This window comes from Oncorhynchus masou, chromosome 28 (genome assembly GCF_036934945.1).
Source record: "Oncorhynchus masou masou isolate Uvic2021 chromosome 28, UVic_Omas_1.1, whole genome shotgun sequence".
NCBI classification, from domain to species: Eukaryota; Metazoa; Chordata; class Actinopteri; order Salmoniformes; family Salmonidae; genus Oncorhynchus; species Oncorhynchus masou.
In genome coordinates, this window is record NC_088239.1 from 29728084 (window position 1) to 29753617 (window position 25534).

General features: G+C 44.4%; 1 protein-coding gene across 2 annotated transcripts in view; it reads right to left on the reverse strand.

Annotated features, from left to right (window-relative positions):
- Positions 1-25534, reverse strand: part of dlgap1b (discs, large (Drosophila) homolog-associated protein 1b) — a 282510-nt gene that overhangs the window by 135788 nt on the left and 121188 nt on the right. For both annotated transcript variants that reach the window (XR_010452040.1, XM_064941878.1), the window contains exons 3-4: positions 10493-11639; positions 7573-7790 (exon numbers count right to left, since the gene is read on the reverse strand). Coding sequence is in view for 1 of the 2 variants with exons in the window: in XM_064941878.1 (XP_064797950.1) it covers positions 7573-7790; positions 10493-11563 (1289 nt within the window). In the remaining variant the exon portion in view is untranslated. The remainder of the gene's footprint in view (positions 1-7572; positions 7791-10492; positions 11640-25534) is intronic.

Here is a 25534-nt window from a genome sequence, read left to right on the forward strand (position 1 = left end):
CCACTTATTTAAGTTTATCTAAGTCTTAGCCAGACTTAGATAAACTTAAATAAGTGGAATTAAAATTTGTGGTTTAATTTTGGTAGATGTTATTTACAATAATCTTTAACTGTTTATGGCTGCAGGGACAGTATTGATTGGCTTGGATGAAAAGGTGCCCATTGTACACGGCCAGCTCCTCAGTCTCAGTTGCTAATACAGTGGGGCAAAAAAGTATTTAGTCAGCCACCAATTGTTCAAGTTCTCCCACTTAAAAAGATGAGAGAGGCCTGTAATTTTCATCATAGGTACACTTCAACTATGACAGTCAAAATGAGGGAAAAAAATCCAGAAAATCACATTGTATGATGTTTTATTAATTTATTTGCAAATTATGGTGGAAAATAAGTATTTGGTCAATAAAAAAAAGTTTATCTCAATACTTTGTTATATACCCTTTGTTGGCAATGACAGAGGTCAAACGTTTTCTGTCTTCACAAGGTTTTCACACACTGTTGCTGGTATTTTGGCCCATTCCTCCATGCAGATCTCCTCTAGAGCAGTGATATTTTGGGGATGTTGCTGGGCAACACGGACTTTCAACTCCTTCCAAAGATTTTCTATGGGGTTGAGATCTGGAGACTGGCTAGGCCACTCCAGGACCTTGAAATGCTTCTTACGCAGCCACTCCTTCGTTGCCGGGCGGTGTGTTTGGAATGCCACCCCATGCTTCACAGTAGGTATGGTGTTCTTTGGATGCAACTTAGCATTCTTTGTCCTCCAAACACGACGAGTTGAGTTTTTACCGAAAAGTTATATTTTGGTGTCATATGGTCAGATGAAATTCTCCCAATCTTTTTCTGGATCATACAAATGCTCTCTAGCAAACTTCAGATGGGCCTGGACATGTACTGGCTTAAGCAGGGGGACACGTCATGCACTGCAGGATTTGAGTCCCTGGCAGCGTAGTGTGTTACTGATGGTAGGCTTTGTTACTTTGGCCCCAGCTCTCTGCAGGTCATTCACTAGGTCCCCCGTGTGGTTCTGGGATTTTTGCTCATCATTCTTGTGATCATTTTGACCCACGGGGTGAGATCTTGCGTGGAGCCCCAGATCGAGGGAGATTATCAGTGGTCTTGTATGTCTTCAATTTCCTAATAATTGCTCCCACAGTTGTCTTCAAACCAAGCTGCTTACCTATTGCAGATTGTCTTCCCAGCCTGGTGCAGGTCTACAATTTTGTTTCTGGTGTCCTTTGACAGCTCTTTGGTCTTGGCCATAGTGGAGTTTGGAGTGTGACTGTTTGAGGTTGTGGACAGGTGTCTTTTATACTGATTACAAGTTCAAACAGGTGCCATTAATACAGGTAACGAGTGGAGGACAGATGAGCCTCTTAAAGAAGAAGTTACATGTATGTGAGAGCCAGAAATCTTGCTTTTATTTTCCACCATAATTGGCGAATAAATTCATTAAAAATCCTACAATGTGATTTTCTGGATTTGTTTTCTCATTTTGTCTGTCATAGTTGAAGTGTACCTATGATGAAAATTACAGGCCTCTCTCATCTTTTTGCCCCACTGTATATGGACAGAATTAATCGAACAAAAGGACAATTTGTGATGTTTATGGGACATATTGGAGTGCCAACAGAAGAAGCTCGTCAAAGGTAAGGCATGATTTATATTTTTATTTCTGCATTTTGTGTCGCGCCTGCTGGGTTGAAATATGTTTTCTCTCTTTTGTTTACGGAGGTGCTATTCTCAGATAATAGCATTGTTTGCTTTCGCCAAAAAGCCTTTTTGAAATCTGACATGTTGGCTGGATTCACAACACGTGTAGCTTTAATTTGGTATCTTACATGTGTGATTTCATGAAAGTTTGATTTGTATAGGAATTTATTTGAATTTGGCACTCTGCATTTTCTCTGGCTTTTGGCCAAGACGCTACCGTCCCACATATCCCAGAGAGGTTAAATCAATACATTTATTTTGGTTGGTTCCATTGAAACATTAATAAAGTACAGTATTTCTCACATGTTGGTATTTTGAGTTTCTCTATGATTATATTGTTTATATTTGTTTAAGAATTGTTTGTGCATTGCCAGTCAGGGGTACCAGTAAATTTGGAGTCCACTGTATATACTTTTACTTTTGATACTTACTGTAAGTACATTTAAAACCAAATATTTTCAGACTTTTACTTAAGTAGTATTTTACTGGGTGACTTTCACATGAGTCATTTTCTTTCAAGGTATCTTGAAAATGGTATACTTATTCCACCACTGCCATTGGGAAGATGAACTGTAAAGCTATCTGAAGAAGAAAATGAAGAGACACCAGAAGATTGAGTGCCAGGGAGGGAAAGGGGGATATCTAATCAGTTGTACAACTGAATGCATTCAACTGAATTGTGTTTTCGGCATTTAACCCAACCCCTCTGAATCAGAGAGGTGTGGAGGGCTGCCATAATCAACATCCATGGTGCTCAGAGGACAGTGGGTTAACTGTCTTGCTCAGAACAACATATTCTTACCTTGTCAGCTCGGGGATTCGATCCAGAAGCCTTTCTGTTACTGGCCCAAAGCTCTAACCACTTGGCAAGGGAGGGGGTTGGTCAACTGTGCCGTAATTGATTGAGACAGGTCCAAAATAAATGATTTGGGCATCAAGTTGATTGTGGAGGTCTACACACTGCAAAATTTATATTATAAATGTATATATAAATGTATATATAATTTAGACTAGGAATGCATTGAGATACTGATCTATAATTATGACCGTGACGAGAAAAGTTAATGTTAGAATTATGGATAACTATACTGTTTGTTAAAGTAAATGTAGGGTGAACCAGCCAGGACTAAGCATTTTTAGGACTAAGCAAATCAAATTGTATTTGTCACATGCACCAAATACAACAGATGTAGGTAGACCTTACAGTGAAATGCTTACTTACAAGTCCTTAAAGCTTGGTCACAATGGGTCTTCCAAATGGACAATAACCCCAAGCATACTTCCAAAGTTGTGGCAAAATGGCTTAAACAATTTAAAGGCGATGCTACCAAATACTAATTGAGTGTATGTAAACTTCTGACCCAATGGGAATATGATGAAATAAATAAACGCTGAAATAAATAATTCTCTCTACAATTATTCTGACATTTCACATTCTTAAAATAAAGTGGTGATCCTAACTGACCTAAAACAGGAAATTTTAACTAGGATTAAATATCAGGAATTGTGAAACTGAGTTTAAATGTATTTGGCTGAGGTGTATGTTAACTTCTGACCTCAAATGCACATGTGGGTAGAGTTATTATAGTGACTATGCCTAGATAAGTAACAGAGAGTAGCAGCAGTGTAAAAGAGGGGAGAGGGGGGGGACAATGCAAAAAGTCTGGGTAGTCATTTGATTAGATGTTCAGTAGTCTTATGACTACGGAGTAGAAGCTGTTTAGAAGCTTCTTGGACCTAGAGTTGGCACTCCTGTACCTCTTGCTGTGCGGTAGTAGAGAGAACAGTCTATGACTAGGGTGGCTGTAGTCTGACAATTGTTCGGGCCTTCCTCTGACACCGCCTGGTATAGAGGTCCTGGATGGCAGAAAGCTTGGCCCAAGTGATGTACTGGGCTGTACGCACTACCCTCTGTAGTGCCTTGCGGTTGGAGGCCGAGCAGTTGCCATACCAGGCAGTGATGCAACCAGCCAGGATGCTCTCGATGATGCAGCTGTAGAACCTTTTGGACCAGAACCTGAGGATTCATGCCAAATCTTTTCAATCTCCTGAGGGGGAATAAGTTTTGTCATGCCCTTTTCACGACTGTCTTGGTGTGCTTGGACCATGTTAGTTTGGTGGTGATGTGGACACCAAGGAACTTGAAGCTCTCAACCTGCTCCACTACAGCCTCATCTGTGAGAATGTGGGCGTGCTCGGTCCTCGTTTTCCTGTAGTCCACAATCATCTCCTTTTGTCTTGGTTACGTTGAGGGAGAGGTTCTTGTCCTGGCACCACACGGTCAGGTCTCTGACTGCCTATATGCTGCCTCGTCATTGTTGGTGATCAGGCCTACCACACTTGATGATGGTGTTAGAGTTATACCTGGCTGTGCAGTCATGAGTGAACATGGAGTATAGGAGGGGACTGAGCACACACCCCTGAGGGGCCCCCGTGTTAAGGATCAGCGTGGTAGTGTTGTTACCTTCCCTTACCACTTGGGGACGGCCCTTCAGGAAGTCCAGAATCCAGTTGCAGAGGGAGGTGTTTATTCCCAGGGTCCTTAGCTTAGTGATGAGCTTGGAGGGCACTAAGGTGTTGAACGCTGAGCTGTAGTCAATGAATATCATTCTCACATAGGTGTTCCTTTTGTCAAGGTGGCAAAGGGCAGTGGGGAGTGCAACAGAGATTGCATCATCTGTGGATCTGTTGGGGCGGTATGCAAATCGGAGTGGGTCTAGGGTTTCTGGGATAATGGTGTTGATTGTGAGCCATGACCAGTCTTTCAAAGCACTTCATGGCTACAGACGCTACTCTTATCACATGGCTGGCTAGCCTATCTTCAAAGGACCGTCATCCAGAGTGAACAACAGTAGAAGAGATGGGTCCGGATCAATTTCGGACAATCCTTCCTAAGGAGGGATGGTTCCGGCAGAGATAAATGGCGAATGAAGGCATTCACACATAAATACATGAATGATTTCTTACTTCAAATGACCGGCAGTTTGTGTGCAAAGTATAGGATTTACTGAGAATAGTTTCTCTCTCCCTCCCTCTTGTCTTCTTTATAGAAAGCCACCATATTGTGTCAGTCTGCTAGGGAGGCTATGACTGTTCGGAATGATGGTATGATAAGAGGCAACGATTAATACGTTGACTGTTTTATGGATGTTTCATTCGGGAGATGGTAACTCTTTAAACAACTGCTCTTGTGGTGCCCCAAATCCTATTGAGTTAATTGTTACATGATTACTTTAAATTGGGTAACAATGAAACATAATTTGTTGATTAAATAAATAACAATCATCAGATTAATGAAAGTAAAGTCACGACAATGCCCAGAATTCATTGTGATCCTGGACTTCCTGACGGGCTGCCCCCAGGTGGTAAGGGTAGGCAACAACACATCTGCCACGCTGAATCTCAACACCGGTTGCCCTCAGGAGTGCATGAAAAGTGGTAGGCCTGATCACCGACAACGATGAGACATCCTATAGGGAGGAGGTCAAAGACCTGTCAGTGTGGTGCCAAGCCAACAACCTCTCCCTAAATGTATTTGTATTTATTAGGGATCCCCATTAACTGCAGCTACTCTTCCTGGGGTCCAAACATACCGAAGCACCCACATTACATATAAAACAAAAGATAAAACACTAAACTATGTTTGTACTGAATGAGTTAATGATACAACAGTACATCATTTAACACCCCTACACCACCCAACATAGCCGCAGGATCCCAAATAAAATACAAGTATATAAAAACACTGTCAGCTTAAAAAAACAACATACAGAAGTCTCTCGTTCAGCTTTGTGAGCAAGACAAAGGAGATGATGGTGGACTACAGGAAAAGGAGGGCCAAACAGACCTCCATTTGCATCGACAGAGCTGAAGTGGAGCGGGTTGAGAGCTTCAAGTTCCTTGGTGTTCACATCACCAACAAACTATCATTGTCCAAACACACCAAGGCAGTTGTGAAGAGGGCACGACAACACCTTTTCCCCCAAAGCAGACTGAAACGATTTAGCATGGGCCCCCAGATCCTCAAAAGTTCTACAGCTGCACCTTCGAGAGCATCCTGACCGGTTGTATCACCGCCTGGTAGGGCAACTGCTCGGAATCTGACCGTAAGGCACAACAGAGGGTAGTGCGTACGGCCCAATACATCACTGGGGCCAAGCTTCTTTCCATCCAGGACCTATATACCAGGCGGTGTCAGAGGAAGGCCCAAAAAATGGTGAAAGACTCCAGTCACCCAAGTCATAGACTATTCTCTCTGCTACCGCACGGCAAGCGGTACCGGAGCGCCAAGTCTCGGTCCAACAGGCTCCTTAACAGCTTCTACCCCCAAGTTATAAGACTGCTGATCAATTAATCAAATGGCCACTGGACTATTTACATTGACACCCCCTTTGTTTTTACACTGCTGCTACTCGCTGTTTATCATCTATGCATAGACACTTTACCCCTACCTACATGCACAAATTACCTCAACTAACCTGTACCCCCGCACATTTACTCGGTACCGGGCCCCCTGTACATAGCCTCGTTACTGTTATGCAATTCTACTGTGTTACTTTTTATTTTTACTTCAGTTTATTTTGTATATATTCTATTTCTTGAACGGAACTGCACTGTTGGTTAAGGGCTTTTAAGTAAGCATTTCACAGTTCACTTTTGTATTTAGTGCATGTGACAAATCAAATTTGATTTGATTTGACACTCCTCCACCGAGCTGACTCCCTTCCACTGTGTTCTGGGTTAACAGCCAGTCTTGGCTCAGTGGACTCCAAGCCAGACCAAAGCTCCTGCGGTGGACGAGTGGTTCAGGCGCACAGACGAGGTATGGAACAATGCCCACATGAGACTCCAGCCCACCATCAGAAAGAGCAGGCGATTTGCCACCGCAGTGAGACTCCCGTGTTCCATCCTGGTGAACATGTCTGGCTCCACCAGGAACCTCCCGCCTCCCGGTTCGTGGGGCCGTTCAAGCTCCTCCGGGGGGCCAATGAGGTAATTTACAGATTACAACTCCCCACTAAGTAACGGATCTCACCATCTTTTCATGTTTCCCTCCTCAGGCTGGTGGTTCCTGGTCCTCTGGCTGATGCCGTCCCCAATGACATCCCTCAGCCTCCCTTGGACATCGAGGGGCGCTCCGTCTATGCCATCAGATCACTCCGGTGGATGACATTCTAGATCCCAACATCATCCAAGAATTCCACCTCGGGTCCGTCCTCCTGACTCCCTGCGCCTACATTACATACGCTGTATATGATTTCCCTGTGATGCTCAGAGTCTGAGGAACACCGATCTGAAATGAATTTGATCCACAGGTTGACACCAGCAATTTCACCTATGTAACCTTTTGAACCTAGAAACAAGCTGCTTTCTGCAGGGGAAGAGTGCAACCAAGCCGATCGCTTAGATATACTGTAAGTATGATCTGAAGTCAATTTGAAGTCAATTTGACATTGACCTTGATCTTTGTGCTAGAGATGGTTGGTGGTTTTGTGTGCAGTAGAGCTTTACCAATGATGATCACAGGGATGTAAGTCTGTTTTCCCTGTGATGTTCAGAGGCAGAGGGACAGTGATCCGAAGTTGGGCAAAAGAAATGTCAAAAAATGTCAAAAAATGTCAGAATCTGATTGATTTACGACTTTGGTACAGTAATCAATACATTTTTAACAGTTGAGACGATCAACTCAGGGGAAAAGGCATATGAAAGAGGACATTCTCAGCTACCAGAAAGTACATTTTGGCAGGGTAAAATCATATATTTGTGATCTTGATGTACTTACCGTGTGGGTCAAATTAACTCGGAACATAAACGGTGTCGGCCAAATCGAACATAAGGGAAGAGCTAGTACGTATCTACTCACTTGAGGGTGGTCATCTCGGTGAGCGATGGCTGTGTGGCCTTCAGGTAGCTGGCCCGGCGTGCCTGCACCTTTGGCGAGGGCTTGGGGCTGCAGTCTGAGTCCCCGCTGTCTTCTTCTGCCATGGCCTTGATGTAGCTGCCGCTGCGCATCCGCCGACATGGGATCTCCTCATCCTTCCCCAGGGGCGAGAATCCCCCACTCCACTCGTCCTGGGGCACCTGTGGGCCGAAGACCGTGAGAACATGCCAGTGACCGTTGTCAGAGCGATGACCCACTCATCTAAACACACAACTCTGAACCCTGGCTGAACCTTGTCCCAGCCAATCCTAGCCTGGAATAGGATTGCCCAAACAATGCTCTATATCCACCCAGTCGCCAACCGCTAAAGTCACAGCACTGATCAATGGTATCCGTGAATATTACTCTGAATGCCGTGTATTAGAACCATACCAATAGAGTGTAGAGACCAGAGGCCCTCCTTTGTGCTGCTCCCAGTCGCATATCAAACTGAGGAGTGAACTGTTTGGACTGAAATGTCTAAACTAACTAACTAACTCACTCACTCACTCACTCACTCACTCACTCACACTCTCTCTCTCTCTCTCTCTGTCTTAATGAATGTGTAAAAAGAGGCAGGCAAAGAAGCCATCTCCGCCTCCATGAAAAAGGGAGAGAATAACAAAGGAAGTTGTGTTCTGCCCCAGCGCTGCTGGTCTCCAGTGTGAGTGCCTTTTAGGGGAGTTAATGTGGAGGCGAAAGGCAGAGAGGAGCACTACGGAGAGAGGATTGCATCCCAAATGGCCTATAGGGCTCTGGATAAAAGTAGTTCACTACATAGGGAATAGGGTGTCATTTAGAATATAAGCAGAGTGTCTGAATAATCAATGGCATGAGAATCATTCAACAGGCCGTTTACTAGGGAGACAACTCGTTTTTGACCTCAGGGTTAACAAGCGAAAACGCCGCCAAAGAGAGAGAATATCTAGGAACTGGTGAGGACTCGAATGACCCCAATTATATGCCACAAGTGTCAGCTCATCCTACGTCATGGTATGTCATCAGAAGTGTCCACTTCATTTGAGGGCTGAGGGGAGAGGGTGTGTCTTTTACATGTTTGGAATGCAGCCAATGTCTCTTGTCATCTAAAACAGAAACAAACATAACACCCTACCAAATAAAGCTAAAGTATTACACAAACAGAAGCACTGTACGGCCATCTACATTCGAGAGGTTCAATACACTGCCGAGGAACTTTGACCCTGGGAGGAGATTGGCTGAGTGTCAATGTGTGTGTGTGTGTGTGTGTGTGTGCGTGCGTGCGTGTGTGTGTGAATGGGGACAACTGTAAGTGTGTGTGAACGGAGATGCGGAAAACAAGATCACACCGCAGCAGGAGAATTAAACAACATGTCACTCCAAATCGAAAAAGAAGTTCTGCTTCTTTTTCGAATTTCAAAAGTGCTCGCCTGTGAAAAGTGTCCTGTCTCTTCTTTGACAGTGCTTCTTTTTTTCTTCCCTCGCTCTGTTAAAGAAAGGCAGCTTTTTTTCAGGTCGGGACAGGAGGAATGCTGCTACTGCTGCAAGAACACCACCCGTCCTTGATCTGATCGATTGGAGAAGCTGTTAAAATGCATGGCTGCAAAGATCTCTCTCTTAGTCCCTCTTACTTTCTCTCTCTCCACACTGTCTCTATTTCCCTCTCTCTCCGTGTCTCAGTGTCTCTCTCTCTGTGTCTCCGTGTCTCTGTGTCTCTTTCTCTTTCTCTCTGTCTGTCTCTCTCTCACTCTCTCTCTCTCCATGTCTCTCTCTGTCTCTCTCTCTCTCCGTGTCTCGGTCTGTCTCTCTCTCTCTTCATGCCTCTCTCCGTGTCTCTCTCGTTCTCCAATTATCTCTTAGTCCCTCTCTCTCTTTCTCTTCCTCTCCTCCCCCCGGGCTTCTGTTTGCAGTTCACCCAGTCAGATGAGGGGGGATGTGTCCGAGTTGAATCATTTCGTCTTTCATCTTCTCCCAAACAAACAGAGAGCGAGAGAGAGTGAGCACTGTGGTGCCACCAGGTTCAGGGATATGTGCTTTTCTCTACTTTGCATTCATTCTGTTGCCCTCTGTCTGATCTTACGTCAGCAGCCCGTTCAGACTATGTCCACGTCCTGTGTATGGGATCATGCTGATTTCCAAGTAAATATACTGCATGCAGTGATTGTAAAAGATCAGCTTAAAGGCTAATCCAGTTGATAATATAAATAAGTAATGGCTCCACAAGCAATCCTTCCACATAGAAATCCACAAGCACAAACACAGTAATTTCAGCACCCAGAACCAAATCAGCTACAAGGCTGTCACAGGACATTACAAACACACATACATGTAATGATGTAAAGGACATGAGACAAATGAAATGGGGTCCACAACCCGGGATGATATGGAACAGGATGCATCACCATAAAGGTGAGGAGGATGACGTCTCACATTCAACACAAATGAGGAAGTCTCATATTCAACACAAATAAGGGCGTCTCACATTCAACACATGAGGACATCTAACATTCAACACAAATGATGATGTCTCACATTCAATACAAATGAGAACGTCTCACATTCAACACAAATGAGGACCTCTAACATTCAACACAAATGATGATGTCTCACATTCAACACAAATGAGAACGTCTCACATTCAACACAAATGAGGATGAGGATTTTTTGTCCCCAAAGAATGGCTGATCGAGAGAGAGAGATTAAGTCTGCTCCTCCTTACCTCCTCTCCTCTCCTCTTCTCCATCTCTGTCTCAAGGGACAGTGGACATACAGGGGACCAGGGGTCTCCACACACACATATGAGTCTCTGGGAGGACATGGATGGATGGATGGATGGATATGGAGGTGTGAAGATGGGGAAGAAGAAGAAGAGTTGTTGTCATACCTGGAGGAATTGAAAGGTTGGGAGGCCCCCCTGCTGGCAGGTCTCAGCCTTGACAAGGGCTTTGTCCAGGTTGACCGATGCCTTCTGGTAGACCTCCCTTGCCCTGCTGACCGTCAGTGTGGATGACCAAGAGCTCTTCTTCAGCAGCTGGCCAGTTCCGTCCATGCCCGTGCCCGTGCCCAGTCCTGGCAAGCCGGCGCACGTAGAACACTTGACGTCATTGTTGCTCCGCGACGTCTTCAGCGAGTGGGCGCTGATGGTGTTGTACTGCTCCATGAAGTACTGTGACTGGGACTTCTCTGGGTGGCGGCCCATGGTCATCACCCCAGAGGGCATGCCTCCCGGGCTGGGGCTGTGGTGATGGTACAGGCACATCTCACGGTCCAGGGTGTCGTCCGAGCTCCAGTAGCCTGAGATGGCCGAGCGCATCTTGGGCTCCGACCTACTGCGGTCTTTGCTCTTGCTGCGCTTGCTGCTGTGCTTCAGGGTGCCTGAATTGGAGGGCGGGTCGTCGGGGCTGGCCTTGCCCCCGTTCACCCTGCCCCCCGATGGGCCCTCCAGGGAGTGGGACTTGGTGAAGAGTTTCTGGACGGAGTGGACAAGATGGCGGATCCTTCCGGGGCTGTCGCTGCGCTGGTGCTCCACCGCTGTGCGCTTGTACTGCAGCGTGTGGTAGCCGTCGTGCCGCACCGGCGCCTGCCGCTCAAACTGCTCCAGAAGATTTGGTGGAATTCGGTTGTTGCTTCCTCCTCCTCCTCCACCACCACCGCCCCCCTTAATGCTTCCCCCTTGGCCTCCGGTGTAAGGCACCACAGCACACTCATCCTTCAGTTCGTGGTGGGAGCTGTATTGTCTTCGGGGGAAGGTGCTGCTAGCCAGGTCAGGGTAGGGCCCGCACTCAGACTGGAAGGAGCTTCGCTGGGCATAGTACGGGTGGTCGGCCGGGTGGGCATCGCCTGGGTTCAGCAGGTAGGGCCGGGTTTGGCGCCCCAGGGTCATGGAGTCATAGGAGGGGTCACAGGTCACTGTGTGATGGTGTCTCCGGCTACTCGACAAGCCTTTCATTGTCATTGTCACAGATCAGTGTACAGACACATCTAACTGCTGCGGAGGATGTCCGGAACCCGGAGGGGCGCTAAAATAAGCTCTGTGGACACACACAGACCCGGGCAGAACAGACAAACAGAGCGACAACAGAAAGAGACAAACAAAGAGACACAGAGCAAGAGGGAGAGAAATGAGAGGGAGAGAATTACTAGCGCACACATATTTGCATAGGCTCTTAGCATAGTCATTGTCTAAAGCTGATGAGAATGTCTTTTGGCACTCTTTGGCAGACGAGAACAGACAGCGATGTTGACACTAGTAGTCCTATTCATCTCTTTCCTTCTGTCATTCAAGGCTATCTAAATATAGCAGTCGGTTCATTTTGCATGCATTTCCTGACTTCGGAATCGCTCCTCAAGCTTGTCTTCAAACATTTATGTTTGCTCTGGTGAATTTGATTACACCAGGGGGAAAAAAGAGACAGAGGGGGAGAAAAGCGGGGGTTGAGTTAGAGAATTAAAGAGTGAGAGGGAGCAAGAATAGTGCCCTTCTAGTTCCATCTCAGGCATATGCTTGAATTTAATACGGTAGATGGGTTTGTTTCCGCTAAGAAGAATGAGAGGGAGCAAGCTCCAATAAATAGTCAGGGAATAGTCACCCAATTACAGATAGATCAACTCAGCAAAAAAAGAAACGTCCGTTTTTCAGAACTCTGTATTTCAAAGATAATTCGTAAAAATCCAAATAACTTCACAGATCGTAATTGTAAAGGGTTTAAACACTGTTTCCTATGCTTGTTCAATGAACCATAAACAATTAATGAACATGCACCTGTGGAACGGTTGTTAAGACACAAACAGCGTACAGACGGTAGGCGATTAAGGTCACAGTTATGAAAACTTAGGACACTAAAGAGGCCTTTCTACTGACTCTGAAAAACACCAAAAGAAAGATGCCCAGGGTCCCTGCTCATCTGCGTGAACGTGCCTTAGCCATGCTGCAAGGAGGCATGAGGACTGCAGATGTGGCCAGGGCAATAAATTGCAATGTCCGTACTGTGAGGCGTCTAAAACAGCGCTACAGGGAGACAGGACAGACAGCTGATCATCCTCGCAGTGGCAGACCATGTGTAACAACATCTGCACAGGATTGGTACATCCAAACATCACACCTGCGGGACAGGTACAGGATGGCAGCAACAACTGCCCGAGTTACATCAGGAACGCACAATCCCTCCATCAGTGCTTAGACTGTCCGCAATAGGCTGAGAGTGGCTGGACTGAGGGCTTGCAGGCCTGTAGTAAGGCAGGTTCTCATCAGACATCACCAGCAACAATGTCGCCTATGGGCACAGACCCACCGTCGCTGGACCAGACAGGACTGGCAAAAATTGCTCTTCACTGATGAGTCGCGGTTTTGTCTCACCAGGGGTGATGGTCGGATTTGCGTATATCGTCGATGGAATGAGCATTACACTGAGAACTGTATTCTGGAGCGGGATCAATTTGGAGGTGGGGGGTCCGTCATGGCCTGGGGGCGGTGTGTCACAGCATCATCGGACTGAGCTTGTTGTCATGGCAGGCAATCTCAACGCGGTGCGTTACAGGGAAGACATCCTCCTCCCTCATGTGGTACCCTTCCTGCAGGCTCATCCTGACATGACCCTCCAGCATGACAATTCCACCAGTCATACTGCTCGTTCTGTAAGTGATTTCCTGCAAGACAGGAATGTCAGTGTTCTGCCATGGCCAGTGAAGAGTCCGGATCTCAATGCCATTTGGGACCTGTTGGATCCGAGGGTGAGGGCTAGGGCCATTCCCCCCAGAAATGTCCGGGAACTTGCAGGTGCCTTGGTGGAAGAGCGGCATAACATCTCACAGGAAGAACTGGCAAATCTGGTGCACTCCATGAGGAGGAGATGCACTGCAGTACTTAATGTAGCTGGTGGCCACATCAGATACTGACTGTTACCTTTCATTTTGACCCCCCCTCCTTTGTTCAGGGACACATTATTCCATTTCTGTTAGTCACATGTCTGTGGAACTTGTTCAGCTTATGTCTCAGTTGTTGAATCTTGTTATGTTCATACAAATATTTACACATGTTAAGTTTGCTGAAAATAAATGCAGTTGACAGTGAGAGGAAGTTTCTTTTGTTGCTGTGTTTATATCCCTATGGGCCTATATTCACAAAATGTCTCAGAATAGGAGTGCTGATCTAGGATCTGGTCCTCCCTGTCCATATTATCCCATTCATTATCATCTAAAAGGGAAAACGGATCCTAGATCGTCACTTATTCTGAGACACTTTTAAAATTTGAGCTGGGCCAGATTGCAGGCTGCACTCCCTCTTCCTCCAGACTAATGGGCCTCTTCCTCCAGACTAATGGGGCTCTTCCTCCAGACTAATGGGCCTCTACAAGCCTGCAGAGCCTGGGTCACTGCAGCCAACAGGTAATAAAAGCCCTTCCTCATATAGTGACATGAAAACAGTGGCATCCTTGAGGTCCTTTAACACCACCTTTAACACACAGAAACAGGATGCATGATGCACAAACACACAGACGCACGCACGCACGCACACAGACACACATACACAGACACACACACACACACACACACACACACACACACACACACACACACACACACACACACACACACACACACACACACACACACACACACACACACACACACACACACATACAGGATGCTGGAGAGGGGAGAACAGCTCATAATAATGACTGGAATGAATGGAATAGTATCAAACACAAGGAGACTATGTGTTTGATGTGTCAATACCATTCCATTTACTCCATTCCAGACATTAATATGAGCATGTCCCAAATGATGGTGTCACCAGCCACCTGAGATACACACACACACACAGCTGCAAAAACTCCAACTGTCACTTAGTCCAATGGACTGGGAGGTGAGGATAATGGGAAAATAACAAGGGTGCAAGCACCCAGAGCAGAGCTGTGTCAGAGCATAGCAGCACAGAGCGCCGAGGCTTAGCTAGCAGAGGGAATTCATTACAGCGATTTATAACACGCAACCAAAGGCCACTGTGGTAAATAAAAGCAAGCAAAAGGGGGGAGGAGACCCAGCTAGCAATGAGGAGTCGGCCTAGAAGCTGCCCTCTTCCGGGGGGCCGGAACTGATTAAATCGGCCCAGAATCAGGTGTTGGACTCGGCCCAGAATTGGCCCAAGTACATCGGCCGTTTCCGTCTACCGGAATTCAGCCAACTTTGCTGGCATTTCACCAGAATTCTCCCACAAGCCGCCCAATGCAAATTTAAACAAACTCCCTGGCCCGCCACGGAAGTCGCTACAGCGCGATGGAAGAAAGACATCCGGGCCGGAAAAACCCTCTTCCAACTCGGACAATGCTGGGCCAATTGTGCGACGTCTCATGGCTCTCCTGGTCGGGTCTCAAACCAGCATCTGTAGCAAAACAGTTTTCACTGCGGTGCAGTGCTTTAGGTCACTGCGCCACTAGAGAGGCTCCGTCCACAACGTTTTCCATGCTCATCAATTGCCTTGCACAAAGTATCAAAGTATTAAAATACAGGACTTTTTTTGATCACAGAAACAATGAGAAAATATAGAAAAATTAATTGTGAAATGTTAATTATATAAAGAAGCCCATGTAATCATCTGCCAGAGAGTAGTCATCTACCTCAATCATCCCGAGCCCCAAGTAATACATTTGGGCCAGATAACTCACACCGGAATCGGCCTGAGCTCAATCCCCGCGTTCTAGCCATAAGTAATACTGCCGAACAGACTTGGGCCACGCGATGTCGGCTGAGTCTGACTCTCAGCCGAGTGACCCGACTCTCAGCCGGTTCGGCCCAGATCCACTGTGCTATCTGGCGAAGGAGGAAAGAAAAGTGCACTGGAGGAAACAAGTCAAACAACAAGAGAGACAGAAAACGGAGCAATGGAATTATATCAAAGCCGTTTAATAGGGTCTGTGTACAGTAGGGATTCATATTTTCCAGAAAATGTACCAAGTTTCAATACCGGAATAATTCATATTTATCCCGAGAGTCCGGGGAAATACCGCATAAATTAAAGTGCCCAAATAGGAAGTGCCCACTTCAAAAGTTCAAAGCCAAGTTATGGTCGCTATGCCAGGGTTCTCCTCAAATAAGAGGGCTGCTGCGCCACCTGCTGCGCTACCCAGAGCGCCCCTTGTATAGTGTTGTGGAATCATACAAACTGCAGTCAAACAAAAGGCAAATGACCAAAGTTGCTGAGCTTGCCAGATAACGCATGACACTGAATCACAGAATATCTCCTATATTTGGTCAAATCGAGTTGATGGTAATACAGACAGCAGATTAGCTCACGAATAACGGGAAGAGAGATAAAGAGTGGACATAAGTTTCAATATCAAGGTATCTTAACAGGGACCAACTCTGTTTTAAAATATTCATTGGGGCGGCAGGGTAGCCTAGTGGTTAGAGCGTTGGACTAGTAACCGGAAGGTTGTCGTTCTGCCCCTGAACAGGCAGTTAACCCACTGTTCGTAGGCTGTCATTGAAAATAAGAATTTGTTCTTAACTGACTTGCCCAGTTAAATAAAGGTTAAAAAAACCCACAAATATCTACTCTCATACCATCTGTTGACCACACATTCTCTACCGAAGCTCTCATATTGGCAGCAAGTACGAGACAGGGCAAAAGCAGGGAAAATGCTATGATGGTATTTGTATAAGCATAGGCCAAACATGTGCTTCGATAATGCAACCTATGCATTACAGAATAAAGTTAGGAATTTTCATCCAAGACACGAGTCAAGAGTTCGGGTTTACGTGGGATTGGGACTGGATAGGAAAATAGCCTAGGCTCTAGGACAGGAGAAGGTTTTTTTTTCTGTCTGTGACAGAGATGCCTATGCAGTGAACTGAGCATAAGCCTACCACATTTTGGTCTTGTCTGAAGAGTCACAATGACAGCTCAAAGAGGCATGCGTTCTTCTATAGGCTAGACTGTAGGGCTGTTCTGTAGGGTTTATTAACTGCATCTGGGTCGCTTGCGTAGTCCAGCAGTATCAATTATGCGTGTGCTTTGAATTTATGGCGACTTTGTGTGACGTAAATACACTGGGCTAAAGGCTTCCATGCGACCACTTGTTTGTATAATGTGCTATTAAATTGAGCTAATCTGATGCTGCTCATTTTGTGTTTCTTGAAGAATTGGGGTAAATGTTGTAATTTCCCAGGTTTTGCCAGTTAATTTGTTCGGGAAATGTGAAGAGTGTTCCCGGGACAGTCCCTGGATCCCGGCTACCCAGGTTAAATCCCTAGTGTAGGGTACGTACATTATGCATGTTCTGCGTCCCAAATGGCACACTATAACCTACATATTAGGGCAGCAGCGTAGCCTAGTGGTTAGAGAAATTGGACTTGTAACTGAAAAGTTGCAAGTTTGAATCCCCAAGCTGACAAGGTACAAATCTGTCATTCGTCCCCTGAACAAGGCAGTTAACCCACTGTTCCTAGGCCGTCATTGAAAATAAGATTTTGTTCTTAACTGAATTGCCTAGTTCAATAAAGGTAAAAAGAAAATAGTGCACTTATTTTGACCAGGGTGCATATAGGCCCTTTGTACTATGTAGTGAATAGAATGCCATTTGGGACAAAGACAGTGTGTATATTGTTTTGTTTGAGGAATATGTGGAGGCTACATTACTTGAGGAAGGACTGAACTGTTTGTGAACATTATGATGATATTTCCATTTCTGTGTAAGACAGAGGGATCAAATATCACTTAGGCCAATAAGCATATTCTATTGAGAGAGTACAAATTAGATAAAACTATTTATCTCCACTAATTCCCAGCCCCCAGCCGCTATATTCACAATGGTGAACACAGAAACAGTCACGAGAACACACACACACACACACACACACACACACAGAAGAAGAACAGAGAGCACACACAGGCTAAACACTAACTACACAAAGGTGTTTATTTACAAGTGACGGAACAAAAACAACAGTACTGCCATCAACACCTTATGGGACAGCTTAAAAACAATGCTGCCCCATCCACAGCTCACACACACAGGGCTAGCCCCTCCCCTCAGAACAATTAACCCTAATTAATTAACAATTAACAATAGAAACACACATGAACTAAACATACTAAAGTATATACATTGCAACACGGTTTTAAACAATATCACAACATAACATTTACAACATTACATCACTACTGACAATATCTTTCAATATGCCCATATGCATTAATGAGCCATTTGGGACAGGCACTATAAAGCCAACCCAATTCCCTTAGCTCGGGTCCAGCATACCCGGAAGCTACAGAGATGGAGAGAGGAACAGAACAAACAAACAATGCGCTCATCCACAACATTGATAAGTATAATAATTATTGTATCTCTCAAATATGAACATTGACAAGTGTGAAATGCATGCACCAAGACAGAAGTTAATTTGTGTGTCGACCCACATTGTTAACTTATCTTATAATGGCGCAGGGAGGAGTGATGAATATGTGTGTGCGTTAAAGAACAAATGCTGCCCGCGGCCAGTGACGGATTCACACACTGTATACACAGGAATTTGCAGTCGAGTGACAGAGATTCCTTTCTTAGCCTTTGGAGCACAGAATGTGGCCGAAATAAGAGAGAGGGCCTGACGGCTATAGCCAGCCAGTTTGTGACACAGCTGCCTAACAGTTACAAGTCTGCTCGGGATGATCTTGATCTGATGTTGGGTCATGTTGCCTTCCCTTCACTCCCCAACTGTCAGCTGTGCACTGCACACATCACAAGCTTCATCTAACTGGAGCGGTGGAGATCCATCTTGAACGATGTTATGCTGCTGCTAGCTTGTCTCCAATGTCTTATACTGTGCAGTACACCCCCACTATAGCAAGACCTGTTTCTGTGTGTGTGTGTGTGTGTGTTTGGGGGGGGGGGGGTGTTGGGGGACCAAAAGAATAGTAAACGAACAAACATTTTACCAACTGGGGACATTTTGTGAGTCCCGAACAGTCTGAAAAGCTATTTCTAGGGGGTTTAGGGTTAAGGTTAGAATTAGCGTTAGGGTTAGAATTTAAGGATCGGACCCTTTTTGTAGCTCAGGACGTGAAGCAAGAATATGCATATTCTTGATGCCACTTGAAAGGAAACACTTTGAAGTTTGTAGAACTGTGAAATTAATGTAGGAGAATATACATTAGATCTGGTAAAAGATAATACAAACAAAAAACATGCAGTTTCTTTTTTTCCCCTAATCATCTTTCAAATGCAAGAGCAAGACCATACAATTAGATAGGAGGTTATGTGTCATTTACATTTTGGCCGGCAGATGGCAGCAGTGTGTGTGCAAAGTTTCAGACTGATCCAGTGAAACATTACATTCCTACACTATATTTTGTAAGACGTCTGCCAGGAGTTTGCCCAAATGTGCTAAACTGGTCAATTTATACATTTTCTATAGAGAACATACAAAAATGCTATGGTAATACTTTTTTTTAGTTTACACACTCCCAGGAATGTCATACATGTATAATTAGTAAGCTTAGGGTAAGAGTACGGGTTAGGTGTAGGGTTAGAATGGGACTGAACAACCCACAAGGTTAGCTGTGGAAAACTGTGTGTGTGTGTGTGTGTGTGTGTGTGTGTGTGTGTGTGGTGTGATATGAGCTCAGTGTTGGAAAGTTGTGTGGTTGCCTGTTGTATGCAGTTAATACTGAGTATTATACTTGTATGGTGCTGTAGTAATACAGATAGACAGTTACAGTATGTCCAACGCTGGAGCTGTGGCCGTGTTAGAGCTCTCTGGTCGAGCTACTCTCATTATAACCCAATAAGACATCAGCTTTTTCCAACCGAGGATATGAGATGAGACAAGATCCTACTTTATTGTCTGTTCACATAAAAATCAGCTTTGCATCTACAACACTGCACAAAACAACCATGTACAGTTGAAGTCGGAAATTTACATACATCTTAGCCAGATACATTGAAACTCAGTTTTTCACAATTCCTGAAATTTAATCCTAGTAAAAATCCCCTGTCTTAGGTCAGTTCGGATCATCATTTTATTTTCAGAATGTGAAATGTCAGAATAATAGTAGAGAGAATGATTTATTTCAGCTTTTATTTCTTTCATCACATTCCCAGTGGGAAGTTTCCCCACAATAAGTTGACAGAGCTGATGTAACTCAGTCAGGTTTGTAGGCCTCCTTGCTTGCACACGCTTTTCAGTTCTGCCCACAAAATGTGAAGTGCACCAGTCCGTCCCGCAGCAAAGCACCTCCACAACATGATGCTGCCACCCCCGTGCTTCACGGTTGGGATGGTGTTCTTCGGCTTGCAAGCCTCCCCCTTTTTCCTCCAAACATAACGATGGGCATTATGGCCAAACAGTTCTATTTTTGTTTCATCAGACCAGAGGACATTTCTCCAAAAAGTACAATCTTTGTCCCCATGTGCAGTTGAAAACGGTAGTCTGGCTTTTTTATGGCAGTTTTGGAGCTGTGGCTTCTTCCTTGCTGAGTGAGAGACAGAATACAACAAAAAAATCCAGAAAAACACGTCAAAAATGTTATAAATTGATTTGCATTTTAATGAGGGAAGTAAGTATCTGACCCCTCTGCAAAACATGACTTGGCAATCACAGAGGTCAGATGTTTCTTGTAGTTGGCCACCAGGTTTGCACACATGTCAGGAGGGATTTTGTCCCACTCCTCTTTGCAGATGTTCTCCAAGTCATTAAGGTTTCGAGACTGACGTTTGGCAACTCAAACCTTCAGCTCCCTCCACAGATTTTCTACGGGATTAAGGTCTGGAGACAGGCTAGGTCACTCCAGGACCTTAATGTGCTTCCTCTCGAGCCACTCCTTTGTTGCCTATGCCGTGTGTTTTGGGTCATTGTCATGCTGGAATACCCATCCACGACCCATTTTCAATGCCCTGGCTAAGGGAAGATTTGACGGTACATGGCCCCGTCCATCATCCCTTTGATGCAGTGAAGTTGTCCTGTTCCCTTAGCAGAAAAACACCCACAAAGCATAATGTTTCCACCTCCATGTTTGACGGTGGGGGTGGTGTTCTTGGGGTCATAGGCAGCATTCCTCCTCTTCCAATCACGGCGAGTTGAGTTGATGCCAAAGAGCTCCATTTTGGTCTCATCTGACCACAACACTTTCACCCAGTTGATCTCTGAATCATTCAGCTGTTCATTGGCAAACTTCAGACGGGCATGTATATGTGCTTTTTTGAGCAGGGGGACCTTGCGGGCTCTGCAGGATTTCAGTCCTTCACGGCGTAATGTGTTACCAATTGTTTTCTTGGTGACTCTGGTCCCAGCTGCCTTGAGATCATTGACAAGATCCTCCCGTGTAGTTCTGGGCTGATTCCTCATTGTTCTCATGATCATTGCAACTCCACAAGGTGAGATCTTGCATGGAGCCCCAGGCCGAGGGAGATTGACAGTTCTTTTGTATTTCTTCCATTTGCGAATAATCGCACCAACTGTTGTCACCTTCTCACCAAGCTGCTTGGCGATGGTCTTGTAACATATTCCAGCCTTGTGTTGGTCTACAATCTTGTCCCTGACATACTTGGAGAGCTCTTTGGTCTTGGCCATGGCGGAGAGTTTGGTTGATTGATTGCTTCTGTGGACAGGTGTCTTTTATACAGGTAACAAACTGAGATTAGGAGCACTCCCTTTAAGAGTGTGCCTCATTAAGATGCAAATCAATTTATAACATTTTTTGACATGTGTTTTTCTGGATTTTTTTGTTGTGATTCTGTCTGTCATTGTTCAAATAAACCTACCATTAAAATTATAGTCGGATCAATTCTTTGTCAGTGGGCAAACGTACAAAATCAGCAGGGGATCAAATACTTTTCCCCCTCACTGTATGTCAATATAGGACTCGTTTTACTGTGGATATAGATACTTTTGTACTTGTTTCCTCCAAAATTTTCACAAGGTCCTTTGCTGTTGTTCTGGGATTGATTTGTACTTTTCGCATCAAAGTACATTCATCTCCAGGAGACAGAACACATCTCCTTCCTGAGCGGTATGACGGTGTTTACACTTGTGTATTATTGTTTGTACAGATGAACGTGGTACCTTCAGGCGTTTGGAAATTGCTCCCAAGGACAAACCAGACTTGGATGATTTCTTTTGATTTTCCCATGATGTCAAGCAAAGAGCCACTGAGTTTGAAGGTAGGCCTTGAAACACATCCACAGGTACACCTCCGAATTGACTCAAATAATGTCACTTAGCCTATCAGAAGCCATGACATAATTTTCTGGAATTTTCCAAGCTGTTAAAAGGCACAGTCAACTTAGTGTATGTAAACTTCTGACCCACTGGAATTGTGATATAGTGAATTATAAGTGAAATAATCTGTCTGTAAACAATTGTTGGAAGAATTACTTGTGTCATGCACAAAGTAGATGTCCTAACCGACTTGCCAAAACTATAGATTGTTAACAAGAAATTTATGGAGTGGTTGAAAAACAAGTTTTAATGACTCCAGTTTGAATGAAGTGCACCAGTCCCTCCTGCAGCAAAGCACCCCCACAACATGATGCTGCAACCCCCGTGCTTCACGGTTGGGATGGTGTTCATAAACTTCCGACTTCAACTGTGTGTGTGTTATAGTACTTTGACCATGTTTTATTTTACAGTCTGATATTCATGAGGATAAGGCAAGTACTATAGGAACACACATTATCTAGGATTACAGACAAGCCAAAAAATCTCAAATGAGCAAAAAGTCAGGAATTACTGTAAATGGGTCCAGACGTTTTGATCTTTGCTGAGCAGTGAACAGCCCAAAACGACCCAATCTCTGTGTGTCTGTTTGTTTACAACACACAAATAAAAAAAGAAGACCAACGTCACTACTATTGCTATCCCTTAGGGGAAAAATATTACATTTAGGTGGCTATTTAATTCAATTTGAAATAACCAAATCTTTAAATCGCATTGTACATTTGTGGTTGAAATCTGGTTAAAATTAGACTTAAACTGTGTACTTTTTTTCATATGTAAGTATACAATATGTGACCTGTTTCAGGAAACTAAGCGTACTTCACCGGAGAACCGTTTGACCCTGAACTTTATTTTGTTTTTTGGCAGAAATGCCTTCTTGAACATGTGAACTTGCATGTGCCTTAGTACAAACGTGTATGCCATCTGTAAATACAAATAAAGTTGTTAAATTACGAGCCTAGTTGGTTTAGCCATAGAAAAAGTCAGGAACTTTCCCGCTAGCCATGATTGGCTGAGGTAATGAGTGGGCTGGACATGCCAAGAGATTCGCTTGGATTGGTCTGGGCGCCTGGTCAAGAGTTTCAGTATGTCTAGGCAATCATGTCTAACGTTGCTTTTAAAAAACATTTATTTCGTAGTAAAACTGCATAAGCCCAATGTCAAGTTAAAGTGTACTGTTATCTAGCAAACGTTAGCTGGCTGGCTCGCTAGCTAATGTTAAATGTATGCTCCACACTTTTTGAAATCTGTGGAATTTGAGTATAATTGAAAAAAATACATCTTCAAACTAAGGACAACCATGGCATCCGACAGGAATCGCATCCATCCATGATGGTAAGATAGTCTAGCTAGCTACATTTTCAGATATTACACATTTCTAATTTAGACAGAAAGTGGTTTCATTTCAACATAAAGTCTACTGATAGCTAGCTAACGTTAGCTGGCTGTCTTGCTAGCTTTCATTACGGGTATGATCTTATTATTCATATCTCAGAGCCATTTGCTTGACTAGTTATAGCCTAATGTTAGCAAGCTAACATTGAACCTGGTTGGTTAGCTACCTGCAGATTCATGCAGGGTAGTAACGTTATGAGTTGGGATTATGGTTCATTGTTTACCTATAAATCTAGCTAGCTACATGTCTTAACAAAAGACTCGTCTGAGTGTGCAAGAGCACAGAATAACTGATTAATTTATGAAAGCTCAACACCCGTTGAATATGGTCGGTGTCAGTAAACGTCGCCATAAAACGTAAGAGCCTATCCAGTTCAGCTAGGGGGAGTAATGTTCAGAGGGCTGTTTTCTCATTTGTGTCTGGAAGTAGCTAGCAAGTTATCTTGGGTGCTTGACTGCGGTTGTTAGTACGGAACACTCAGATCAACCCTTAACCTCACCCATCTCTTTAAAGCTTAAGAGGGTGTGAACGATGCTGAATAGGTGTTGTCTACAATATTCAGGTGTAGACAACACCTATTCAGCATCGTTGAATATTCAGGTGTAGACAACACCTATTCAGCATCATTCACACCCTCTTAAGCTTTAACCCCACACATCTCTTTAAGGGTTGATCTGAGTGTTCCGTACTAACAACCACAGTCAAGCACCTAAGATAACTTACTAGTTACTTCCAGACACAAATGAGAAAACAGCTAACTGAACATTACTCCCTCTAGCCTCTAGCTGAGCTGGATCCAGCTCAAAGAAGGGCTCTCCAGTAGTAGTACCAAACCCAAAAGTGAGTTTACAAGTTGATCTACTTTCAAAGCAAAATGACTTTCTCATTTGTTCCTCAACTGCAGTTTATGATGTACCATTTTGAGTCTCTACTTAAATACAATGTAAAAAAAAACACCACAAAAAAACATTTGGGAACCACTGGTGTAGGGTACCATTTAGGCTACATCCACTGCATCAGCACAGCAGGCTATATTCTACTCTAAGGCTAAACTTGTTTGGGCTCTACTGAGAAAATGGATTTCTCTGTTGATTTTATTGTCACCCACAAGCTAAAAGCACACCTTGAACACAATTGTGTACACCCCAAACCTAATCAGAGTTTTATATTTATTCCACCCCGCGATCGTGCAGTCACTGAAGCAAATAAATGCTATGATATAAATATGCTAAACAGCTAAGTAACTTCTTGCACACTGTCTCTTTGAGGTTTCACACAATCAATAGAAGCCTGAGTGTGCGTGTGTGTGCGTGTGTGTACACGGGAGGGGAAGAAGGGAGAAGTTAACTGCATGGCCTTCTGAGCAGTCAAAATAAAAGCCAGCTGAAGGGATCCTGGGCCTGGATCGTTGATCTTCCTCCACAGACATCAAACGCTGGGCGCCTGGTCAAGAGTTTGGAGCTTAGAGCGCATCTATAAAGGCATTTACCCCGGTGTGGAGCCACTGTGAAGAAGGAGCTCTCTACCCTCCAACCTGGAAATAATTTATCGTGAGGTAGAACAGATTACCTCCCCTCCCCATAGGGGAAGCACGTGATGTGGTCCACAGAGTAGGAGCCTTTCTGTGCGTTGCGCAAAGGATAACAAGGAGGCATAACACTGTATGAAGAACTTTCCCTCCACAAAGCCATGGCTTTGATCTTCGCTGAACGTTAAAAGCTGTAATACAACATTATGACATGTCTGAACACTACTGGGTGCAGAAACCATATGAATAAGTGAAAAATAAGTGCATTATTTTGGAGGCAGACTATTGAATTGAAATTTATTCGACCATTTTTAAAATACATACACAAAGGCATTCCAGCCGGTGACGACCCCCACATACAATTAAAGAAAATCAACAAGGATTACACAATAAAGCTTAAACGATTATCTCCATTGTCGTCCTTTTGGAGGGGGAGGGGTTGCAGCAAGGTTAGGGCAGCAATTGTAGTGGCAACAAACAATGACAGACAAAATTGTTGTTTGTTTCATAACATCAGTTAATTAGTACAGACTACGTCAATCTGCCCCATCCCTCTGTTATTTCATCCTTTCCTAACTCACAAATTACCAGCTCATGTTGAACATTTGATATTGACCAAGTCTCAATGACTTCCTATGACTATTTTCTGATCGGGACATCGATGACAAGGAACAATTGTGCTGCACAATTTCTTAGCTTCTTTACAAACATGCCTGCCTGAACATTACTTTATGAATCATTTATCAGCAAAAATCTTTAAGCTGTTTATGTTCCAGCTAAAGTAAGATGAG